Genomic DNA, 11,590 nt, shown 5'->3' with positions numbered 1-11,590 from the left:
TATATCTTTGTCATCACTAACATTGTCATCATCCAAAACCCATAACAAATAAGTAGAGAGTGAGATTAAAGATTGTGGAGAGGACGAGACTAATATAAGATATTGGGGAGAAGAAGAAAGGTTTTTAAAAAAATGACATGGGTAGATATGACAACGAGGCGGAGACGTGTATGTGATTTTCTGTTCCATTTTTATTTTCGCAAAACCATCACCATCCTTATCCTTGGTGGACATGAAATTTTTTATTGATTCATGTCCCAGTTGGTGATGGTATAACAATCCCCTTCCTATAATTTAACTTTTTTTTTGCAAAAGATACTTAAAAAATAATCTTAATAATATTAAACCTATCCTAGTAAAAAAAAAATTCCTATGAAAATCACATTCTTATCACCCAAAAACTATCTTGAGACTTTAGACTTGAGTGGTGAGAGTGAGTGAGAGAGTAATCCTTTATGGCATATGTTTATCTTTAAAGTTTTAGCTTTAGTCTTCAAAAGAATAGTAAGTATAAAGTATGGGGACGACACGGGTAGGAAAATACTTGTACCGGTTTCTATTTAAAGTATTATCCATACTTGTGCCCTATCAAAGTGTAGATTCCCCGATGATACCTATAGATACACGTTTGCTTGTGATGTAGAGGTGGGGTAAATTTGGTTTTTGTTGTGAAATTAAGGAGTGTATTGGATTGAGATTTTTACATCAAAACTGAAATCAAAATTAAGCCAACAAAAATTACAAAATTACAAAGTTGAAACAAAAAAGGGCATAATTTTGTATAGAGGTAAAATCCTAATTCTAGTTTCTGTAAAAAAAATAAAAATAAAAACTTAATTCTTCTTCATACAAGCAAAGAAGAAGAGGGGTAGATTAGAGAGAGAGAGTTGAGGAACCCTAAAAATTTGATGTAGTGTCGGGTTCGAATTCGATAGGCGAGAGATGAAAGAAGAAGAACAGTTGAAGAGTAAAGCTGGTTGTTCAGACAAAGACTTGTGATTTTTTTTCATGTTTCGTAGGAGGAGGCTCTGTTATATATAGGTGGGTTTTCATTATCAAATTATGTTGTCTATACTCTATAGTTTTCCTATAGGTTCTGCTGTTTTTATTTTTTTGCTTTTTCACGTTTGATGATGCGACACTTATGAATAGGTGTAGACGTGTATGAGACTATCTTCCAAATATGGTAAGAATTAGTAAGGTATCCTTGCTTCCGCACGGCTCACTCAACTCATTACACATTTAAAAAAACATTTTTTAAGTTGAGAGTATAACAGTAAACAAATAAGTTTTGAATATGAGTAAATACGATGCAAATTTAAACATTAGAAAACATAATATCATATGAAAGCACATTAGTCATAGAGTTCAAATTTACTTTATACCTATAATTTAAAAATTCTAAATTCTTAGTTATAGTTGGTTATCCTGATGGTTATCCTAACTGTAGTTAGTTATTGTTACTGCACTTAGTTAACTAGCTTAGTTAATTAGTCTTTCTCTTTGTTTGTAGCATGTATGTAATACAGTTTTGGACTCTATTTGTAATTTATTATTTTATTGATCAATAATATCTATCATTTTGTGCTTCTTTCTTTTTCTCTTCTCGAATTCTCTCTTTCTTTTGTTCATCAAATATGTTGAGAATGAATTTCATGATGGTATTAGACCACTTCAATTGAAGAGTTTTGTTGCGCATCGATACTCTGATTCTTCTCTCCACCTTTAATCGGTGATTTTTCTGTCGCAATGAATGAAACTTTTAATCAAACACTAGATGTGCATAATCCTTACTATTTGCATCCGAGTGAGAATCCAACAACTGCTTTGGTTTCTCCTGTTCTGGATCCAACAAATTACAATTCATGGAACCGTTCTATGCTCATTGCTTTAAGTGCGAAGAACAAACTGGAGTTCGTTGATGGAACCATTTTCGAGCCACAACAAAACAATTCATTGCATTCTGCTTGGCACAGGTGCAACAATATGGTTGTCTCCTGGATTGTTCATTCCGTTTCAACCTCGATTCGTCAAAGCATTTTATGGATGGATAGAGCTGTTGATGGTTGGAAAGATCTGAAATCACAATATTCCAAGGAGATTTGATGTGAATCTCAGATCTGCTACACGAAGCTGCTTTGCATATATGTGAAATCTTATTTTCCAATAATAATAATAATAAACTTCTAACATCACCGTTGTTGATTAATGTTTATGATCTTGATTCTCCATTGTTGATAACTTGGTCTTGATTCTTCTTATACTCAAATCTTCCTTTCGATCACTGCCCTATATCAAATGTAATACGGGAATCATATGCTTGTCAAGTGTGAAGATGTCAATTTGATCAAGATACAAAGCGTTTCCACCCACTGGGAATTCATGACCTGAATTGAACCTGAAATTCTGACACTTCCTGGGTCTGTTTTCCCTTCGATGAGCAGTGCTTTTTTCCCCAGGATACCTTGTCAATTTATCATCAAGTGTAAGAGAATTGAAATAAGACACAAATCATCATCGATTATTATTATAAAATTAAAACAAAAGGTTGTTCAACGCAAAACACTTAATTAGGGGAATATTAATTTGATACAAAGCTCAAGTATAAGAGTATATTTAATGAATGTGCATCACAAAAAACTTACTTTTTTATGGAACTGTCTTAGGATGTGCATAATAAAAAAATCACTTTTTTAGTAGTATGGATTTAATGAATGGAAATCAGTTTGAATCATTAAGAGATAATAAAAACCATAATAAGTTTAAAATCTAAAGCACGATTATGATTTCCAACATTCCATATCAAGAAATAGTTTTTCCTCTCCTCGTTTAAAGAAAAAATGACAATAACATAAGCAATAAGTAAATTTGATTGAGGAAAGTCATTAAACTAATTGTTCGTAACTATTTTTCAGCTGTTGTATTTGTTTGATTAATTATTATGAATTCAGGTATTCTTCATAACCCCTCTTAATAATTTAACAAAATGTGTTCTTGGTAGTTATTGGTATTTTATAAGGATCTCTTAAAATTCAACAAAAGATGTCATGCAACTCATAATTTTTTTAATTTTATTTTTATTGCAATTTAATTAGTTTCTGAAATTTTTTATTTTTTTGTGATTTATTTTCAAAGTTGTTGGTTTTGATTTTTGCCTCTTCTGCTTTCCTTGATCTTCTTCATTGTTGCCTTAGTATACCCCTCCTTTTTTTGTTAGATTTCTAGGGTCTGAATTTTTTTTTAAAATTAAGCTTCAAAACAACAATTCTTTTATACTAACCCAACCTTCTTTGCTCAAATAGGATAGTGGAGATATTCTTGGAGTAATTCCAATGCAGTTCCTTATGTTGGTTTTTAAACTAAGCAACTTGAGATTAATAACATTGGAGCTTATAAGTTCTTATAGATTTTATTTATATATAAGCAACTACAAGAAGGTATTGTTAGAGCACTTGTGTTTTCGGAATTATGTTTTTTAGCGGCTATTTGGTATTGGATTTATTGGAATTTAGAAATTTTTTGTGATGAAGATATGGAAATCCTTCTTTGGATTTGTCCAAAAAAAAATTTAAATTCATTTATTTTTTGTACGTAGGAGTGGCTTGTTTTTCAAGCATCTAACACTACTTACAACTAGTGGCCAGACCCTATGTTAGGAGAGACAATTTATTTAAATAATAAAAATTAATAATTAATATTATGAAAGGGGTAAAAAATATAGAATAGGAGGGTCTAATACACAAAATTAGGAGGGACAAAATCTACACGCTCAACATAATATGTAATTTTTTTTAAAATGACGGGGATGCATCATTATAATTAATGTAGATCCCCACTGCTCACAACACACCTTATCACCTGCAGTACCACCTTTGATTCCTAGAACCAATCCTTGAGCCTCCGTCTACTAACCCTTGTAAGAAATAATGTGGTATCATGCATGCACTCTAGCCTCATGCAGTTTCCTCTTTTCTTTGCGGTCATTTTTTTGGTTTTATCATTGTTATTTATTGTGTGTATATGAGTTGTTGAATTTTGGTCGAATTTGCCGCACGTCACTCTTTATTTTGTTTTTTATATTGACTTTTATGTGCTTCTTTGGTATTTTAATTTAGTCTGTGTCTTTTTCTTCTAACTTCATTTTCTTTTGTATATAATGAATACCACAATAGCCTTTGTTTCCGTTGGATTTTGCTACCTACGTACTCACGTGCTACGCTAGCTATTTGGTTTCAACTTACATTAATTAACCCATATATAGTTGATAAAATGAAAGAAAAAAAAAAGGATTTCGAACTTGTTTTCATGAAGCATCGCGGATTGAAATTATTAATGTTTGCTTTTACTTGGAATGACATGCGACTGCAATAAAAAGAATAATAATAACAACAACAATAATCTTTCTTCCCAATAGCATAAGAACATTAATAAAAATGAAAGGCACACACACATTTCACTTAATCTCAACACAATACAATCCAACACAATACACTGCAAACATTATGCTCATGCATGAGATGTCCCTAAATCTTTACTCAATGATCATGTGGTACCATATCTCACTCAAAAGAATAGCGTAGGAGCAGTGGTTTACCTATAAGAAGTGTCATTGACAGTCTTCAATATAAACTGCATTATACCTAGAATGGTGTTTGCAGAATCTTAATTTATTACTTTACTATCTACAAAATTCTAGAGTAAGGTGCTTTTTAGAATATCAAACATAATTACTATTCAATGGCAACTAATGCCACACTTAAACTTTGTAATCATGCAGTACATTTTACTTTTCATCATTTGTAAGATATAAGTTACATATATAAATAGTATCACTTAGCATATAGCATCGATGTCTTTTCTGATAAATTTGGTCTCATTTCAAATGAGTACAAACCCTTGCTTTCTTGTAAACTTTGCCTGGCCTGCAATAGTAACCTTTGCTTGGATTGCAATGACTATCCTGGGAGCAAATACACAAACCTTCTAATGCACACCCATCCTTCAGTATTGTCACTCCATCTTTTAGCCCCAACACTTGGTCTGTCCACGTATTTGAGAAAAGCCCATGCGAATCATACTTCTCTTTAACCTTCAAAAATTTCTTTGCATCTTTGTACTTCTTGATGACTCCTTTAAACGCCAAGTTTCTATTCTTACCCCAATGAGGTAGCCCTCCATATTTGAAAATCCCAACTTGTTCAATCTCTTCAAGAATGTCTTCATAAAGCCTGGGAGCCATTGGGTCTTTGCTACGGTAGTAGGTGATATCAATGTCTAAAGCATCCTCTTGGTGCCCCAAGTAGGCACTTGAAGCCGTGACATAGCGCATTAACATTCCATTGTAAAGCCCTAAGACACATAATCCCTTTGGCTCCAATTCAACTAGCTTTTGCACATCTTCAATAAAGCTTTTTACAAAGGACAACTTAATGCTAAATGCGGTTTGGTAAAAGAACAAGCCTTTCACCCTCGGATCCCAGGCACATGTTGTGTTCAATGCGTCTTGAGGACTATCCAAGCATGACCCAGATGATTGAAGGCGGTTTTGAAATCCAATTACTGGGTATCCAGTGAAGATTATACCTACAATTATATAAACAAATACTTTATATTATTCTTGTAATTTGGTAACTTTGGTATCCTTTATCGTTTATATTATAAGGTTAAATTAATCATTTGATCTCTATAATTTTATGATTCTTATCTTTTTGGTTTCTATAGTTTGAAAGTAATATTTTTAGTTTCTATAGTTTACATTTTAATTTTCTTTTAGTTCCTGTAATTTAAAAGTGTTCTTTTTAGTCCTTATAATTTGTATTTCAATTCTTTTTTAGTTCTTATAATTTGAAAATTATAAGGACTAAAAAGTAAGAATCATGAAACTATAAGAACTAAAAAGATCACTTTTAAAATTAAAGGGACTAAAAGAGAATTAAAATGTAAACTATAGAGATTAAAAAGACTACTTTCAAACTATAAAAACTAAAAAGGTAAGAATCATGAAACTATAGGAATTAAATGAGTAATTTAACCTAATCTTTTGCTGATTTGAAAAAAAAATATGTTAATATACTAAATTGAATTTTTTTTTTAAGTATACGAAATTACTATCATATTTTGACTTAGCTAGCTAGTACCATTGTTAGTAAGACCATAAGCTTCGGTGATGAAGGTGTCCGTTGTGGTAGTTGCATCTATGCACTTTCCATTGGCATCTTTAGTGGATTCTTGAATATCCTCTGTGACCCCCATCATATACCAAAACAAATGTTAGCAACATGAAATTTGTTGTTTGCTTTTTATTACATGTGTATGCTTGCACCAAAATGTAAATTAAAATAATTGAATGTATATTTAATTACTATAAAGGTTGAGAATTTCAATTCAATAAAGCTAGGCAGACCTCTGGTTCTTATGAAAGCCGACGTATTTGAAGGAGTGGGACGGAAAGAAATAATGTCGTAAAGACCATTTCCCGATGTATTAGTTGGGACACGATCATCAACACGATAGAGAACCTTGCGTTGACTTGGGTACCACAGTATATCTCCAAACTCATGTGCATCTCCAAAAGCAGCAGCTTGGTCTCCCAAATCTGAATCATCTTTTTCCACATAAGTGATGGATCGCTTGAAGAGGGGTTCTAGTTTTAGAGTAATCTGGAAAAAGAGATGACCAATAATCATATATAGCCTATAGGGTGCCTCTTACATAATGGTGTACATACATAAAAGCTTTACTTGCATAGTCTTCTTTCAAAACCAAAATCAAATAATATTAATCCATCGAGTGATGTGTGAATTTAAAGAAAGTATATATATATATATATATATATATATATAGGGACTCTGAGATTAGATGGCGTGAGATTTAGAAGGATGGATGAACAGGATAATGCCATGCTTATTTCTAGGTTCTCAAAGGAGGAGGTAAGACAGACTTGTTGGGAGTGTGATGGTAATAAATGTTCTGGGCCACATGGTTTCAACTTTCACTTCATAAAAAAAAATGTTGCAATTTGATTAAGGAGGATATTTTAAAGGTTATGGAGGAGTTTTGTTCCCATGGAGTGTTACCTAAGGGTACCAATGCAACATTCTTGTCCCTGACTCTGAAAAATGACAACCCACAATCTCTTAGGGAGTACAGGCCGATTTCTCTTGTGAGTAGCCTATATAAAATCATTGCAAAAGTTTATCTATCAGGTTGGGGGGGGTGGGGTGTTCTTCATAAGTTGATAACTAAGTCTCATTCAGCTTTCCTAAGGGGAAGAAATATGCATGGTGGTGGCTAATAAAGTGATAAGTGATGCCAAAGCCAGAAAAAAAACCATACATTGTCTTCAAGGCTGACTTTGAGAAGGCCTATGACTCTGTCAGATGGTCATTCTTATATTACATGCTCCATAGGTGTGGTTTTTCTCCTCTTTGGATCTATTAATCATCTACCATATCAATCATGTTTAATGGTAGTCCAACAGAGGAATTTAAGAACCAGAAGGCATTCAGGCAAGGTGATCCCTTAGCCCCCTTCCTCTTCCTGTTGGTGGTTGAAGAATTGGGAGGCCTCATGAGGGAAGCCACTTCCAAAGGTCTGTTTCAAGGATATCATGTGGGCAATAGTGATCTCCATGTCTCTTCTTTACACTTCATTGATGATGCATTGTTCTTTGGTGTACCAAATCGTCAACATTTGCTAACACTTAAGGCAATTTTGAGGTTCTTTGAGATGGTGTCAGGCCTAAAAGTCAACTTCCATGGGAGCAAAGTGGCGAGAGTCGCCACTACTGGTATGTGGATCTAAAGATTTGCCGTTGTTCTTAATTGCCAAGTTAAGTCCATCCCCTTTATTTAGTTGGGTATGCTAATGGGTGGAAATTACAAGAGGAGTGAGACATGGAGACCAGTGATAAACAAACTTAAGAGGAAGTTAGCATCCTGGAGACACAAACACTTATCATTTAAGAGGAGAGTAGTGTATCTTGTAAATTTCGTCCTTTCATCTTTACCATTAATTTTTCTCTCTTTTTTCATATTACCAACGAAGGTTGCTAAGGAAATCACTAGTCTACAACTCAACTTCCTTTAGGGAGCCAAGAGGAAGGAGAAAAAACTATGTTGGGTGAACTAGGATAATGTATGCAGACATAAGGGGGTGGGTAGATTAGGCATCAAGGAAGTGGGCAAGTTCAATAAAGCCTTGCTTGCAAAATGGATGTAATAGTTTTTAAGGGAGAAGGAGTCACTATGGGTAAGAATCAACAAGCAAAGAGCTGCTTCAAATGACAATCTTCTACAAAATCACCCTCCTCCAAATCGTGGTCAGACATTTGCAAGGTATGTGAACAAGGTGAGACATGTGGTTGGTTTTGGAGGAATGTGAGAAGAGAGGTAGGGAGAGGTGATGATACTGTATTTTGGAAGGATGTATGGGTGGGCAGTCAATCTTTGCATGTTAAGTATCCTAGATTATTTGTGAATTTTATGCAACAGGATATGTCGATTACTGAAGTAGGATGTTAGACAAAGGTGGTGTGGAATTGGCATTTATCTTGGCATATGGAGTTTTTTGTTTAGGATAAGGAAATTTTGGATTCACTTCTGAGGGATATTGTAGGCATAACTCCAAAACAACAACTTGATAATAATTGGAAATGGTTGGGTAAGGACTTCATTCTGTAAGGGGTGCTTACAGATTAATGATGGATGCTCTTGACCTTGATTTTTTAGATTTAATTTTTTAAAACAATTGTGGTCCATCTCCATTCCGTCCAAAAATGGAAGCTCTAACTTGGAGATTGGCACCGGAATATTTTCTTCATTTCTCTCGGGCTGTGGTTTGTTGTAAGGAATGGTTATATTTTTTGTTCAGCTAATTATATATCTTGTAACAGATTCATTGGCCATTCTAATATGTTTGGTGGCCTTTATGTTTTTGTCTTTATGTTTCTGTCCCTTCTATTTGGGGCGGGCACCCCTTGTGCCATCTTAATATATGAGGTTTTATTTGGCTGATAAAAAAACATAGGGAGTATAGTAAAAACATTTCTTATCACAAGAAATAAAAATTATAACTCATACATATATCATCAAGATTAAAATTTAAATAATTATTACTCGACCGCTTAAAAGTTAAAAGAGTTTTTTACTTTTTTAATCTTAGTCATTCAAATAAGATCTAATTACTTATATTTATTGTTTTCATTTCTCATAAACAATTAATTCTATGGTATAAATTAATGCAAAGTACACTTATTATTTCAAATTTCACTTATTACTCATTTCTCACTAGTGTTAAACTTTTTTACCTTAGCAACTTGATAAATTTATGTAAATTATGAAATAAAACTATTTATCCGTTGGATTGGAAGTACTTTTAAAGTATATTATAATTAAAAAAATGCAAATCCGAAACTAATTGATATTTCATCATGCTACTTTATTTTGTCAGATAATATATTACTGCCTCTAAGCTCAATATTATAAGTAAAAAGAAAAATGAACTTAGATATAAATAAATTTTAACTATTGTAATCTTATTTAATTATATTATTTCTTTATTTTTATGATAAATATAATGACATCATTTTAAAAATATCCTTTAATTAATTTCGTATTCTGTAAAATGTTATTAAGCCGTACACATATACAAGTATAGAAGTTTAATTTGACAAGTAGTGTTAGATATGTTCTGTCGTGCAAGTATAGAAGTTTGACAAGTAGTGTTGGATGATTTTACCCGATAACGAGTGTTCGTTGATTCTACCCTCCGGGCCCCCACCCACACGTAGAGAAACACATATATTGAAAACTAGAAAAATCATTTCATAAATTTTTTCTTTCATTTATTTATTTTTTCACTGATGGTACAGTACAATTTAGTAGCTTCATATCAGTTTATGTCATAGTTATAAGTGCTTGGTTTCAATTAAGTTGTCTCATTTAAAATCAGATTGAAATCACAACTATAATATAATTTTAAGTAAATATTAATTGAGATACATAAAAAAAAATTAGCCAGGTCGTAAATGAATTTTGAGTTGAAAAAACTTTTAGATTAAAAAATTTATATGAAGTTTTATTACTAACATATTATTAATTAAAATAAAAATACTCAAACATAGATTATTTACATCAAAATCAATTTTAACAAATCAAATATAATTCAAAATCAATTTTGTAAGCATTCATCCGATCATCGTAAGTTGTAACAAGGATATCTACTATTCACATTGATGATGACTTAACTTCTCTATTCTATACACTTCATCATATGCTATAATTTGGATAGATGGTACCTGTGAAATAACTCCCAGCACACCGAGTGATACTTTGGCTGCACTTAAATCTTGATGCTGTTCATTTAGGATCTCAACCTTAGCATATCCATCTTCAGAACCTGCAGGCCTTACAATCCTAATCCCCACCACATAATCATGGACAGCACTTCCCTTCCCCCGCAAAGTGCTTCCATGAGCACCAGTTCCCATAAGCCCTCCAATGGTCAAACCCCACCAATATGGTGCATATGGCAAGGCCAACCCTACCTTTGCAGCCTCATTTATAAGTTGCTGCAGAGTCACACCACTCTCCACAGTCATTGTTCTTGTTTCCACATCAACCTTCAATATTTTGTTGAGATATTTGGTGCTTATTAACAACCCATTTTCGCCTTCTGGGCACACCAGCTTGGGGATGCTGTGGGAAAAACGGGTAGCTACTTTCATCTTGGTTTTGTTTCTGGTTGCTGATGCAACCACTGACACAAGCTCTTGCTCGGTGGTGGGGTACAACACTTGAGCAGCTTTGCAAATGCTTCGATCAGGGAAGGCGCCATAGGAGTTTGTGATAGTGCAGGTTGTGTTCTCTGAAGTGGCGCACTTGATTGGATCCTCTGGAGGAGTAGAGAGCACCGCAGAAAATAAAAGAAAGACAAGAGTTAATCTGAAGGCTATGTTTGACATCATTGTCAAGCTTAAAAATGGCATGGTTCAAGGTTTTGAACTTGTGTCTTTTTATAATCTTTGGGTATCTATCAACTATCAAGTATTTGAAGCCGTTTTTTCTTAATTAAGGATAAGGAGTATAGAGCAAAGATATTGGGACGAGCTTTACTTAAGCATTTTTATATATATATATAGAGAGAGAGAGAGAGAGAGAGAGAGAGAGAGAGAGAGAGAGAGAGAGAGAGAGTCAAACTCGGGGTCACCATCAATTTCATTTTTCTTATAGTATATCACCAATCACCAATTTCATCATTTTTTTTTTCTCTTCACACGTGTACGGTATACCCAAGATACATCTCCTAATTAAGAAGTGCCGATCAATGATAATCATTTTTCTAAAATTAATTATGCTGCAAGTGTCCAATAATAATGATCATTTCTCTTCACGTACGCAAGATACACCTTTAAGAAGTGTCCGATAACAATCATTTGACTTAAACTATACTAGTATGCTGCAAGTAGATCTAGCACTTTGGCCACCTACTCATGGTTGAAGCCAACATATTCAACATATACAATTAGTTGAAGCCATCAGTTTTGAAATTTCTTGCCACATCAACTTATTCAATTTCTCGCCACATCTAT

General features: G+C 33.3%; 1 protein-coding gene across 1 annotated transcript; it reads right to left on the bottom strand.

Annotated features, from left to right (window-relative positions):
- Positions 1 to 4,430: 4,430 nt before the first annotated feature.
- On the bottom strand, positions 4,431 to 11,102 carry LOC100799814 (probable L-gulonolactone oxidase 6). The gene is made up of 4 exons (XM_003548136.5): positions 10,298 to 11,102; positions 6,404 to 6,659; positions 6,138 to 6,239; positions 4,431 to 5,583 (listed from the first exon to the last, which is right to left on the bottom strand). The coding sequence occupies exons 1-4, from the start codon at positions 10,985 to 10,987 to the stop codon at positions 4,874 to 4,876; spliced, it is 1,758 nt and encodes a 585-aa protein (XP_003548184.1). The 5' UTR covers positions 10,988 to 11,102; the 3' UTR covers positions 4,431 to 4,873.
- Between the last annotated feature and the right edge of the window lie 488 nt (positions 11,103 to 11,590).

Source organism: Glycine max, chromosome 16, assembly GCF_000004515.6.
Source record: "Glycine max cultivar Williams 82 chromosome 16, Glycine_max_v4.0, whole genome shotgun sequence".
NCBI classification, from domain to species: Eukaryota; Viridiplantae; Streptophyta; class Magnoliopsida; order Fabales; family Fabaceae; genus Glycine; species Glycine max.
Note: the sequence above shows the minus strand (reverse complement) of the source record. Positions and strands in the feature narration are given on the sequence as shown.

Bases quoted from the DNA above. Each gene is read 5' to 3' on its own strand.
- LOC100799814 (XM_003548136.5), bottom strand. From the start codon at position 10,987: ATGCCATTTTTAAGCTTGACAATGATGTCAAACATAGCCTTCAGATTA. The intron at 6,660-10,297 runs GTACCATCTATC...CTCTTTTTCCAG, and splicing joins TGCTGGGAGTTATTTCACAG to ATTACTCTAAAACTAGAACC. The intron at 6,240-6,403 runs GTCTGCCTAGCT...TGGGGGTCACAG, and splicing joins GGCTTTCATAAGAACCAGAG to AGGATATTCAAGAATCCACT.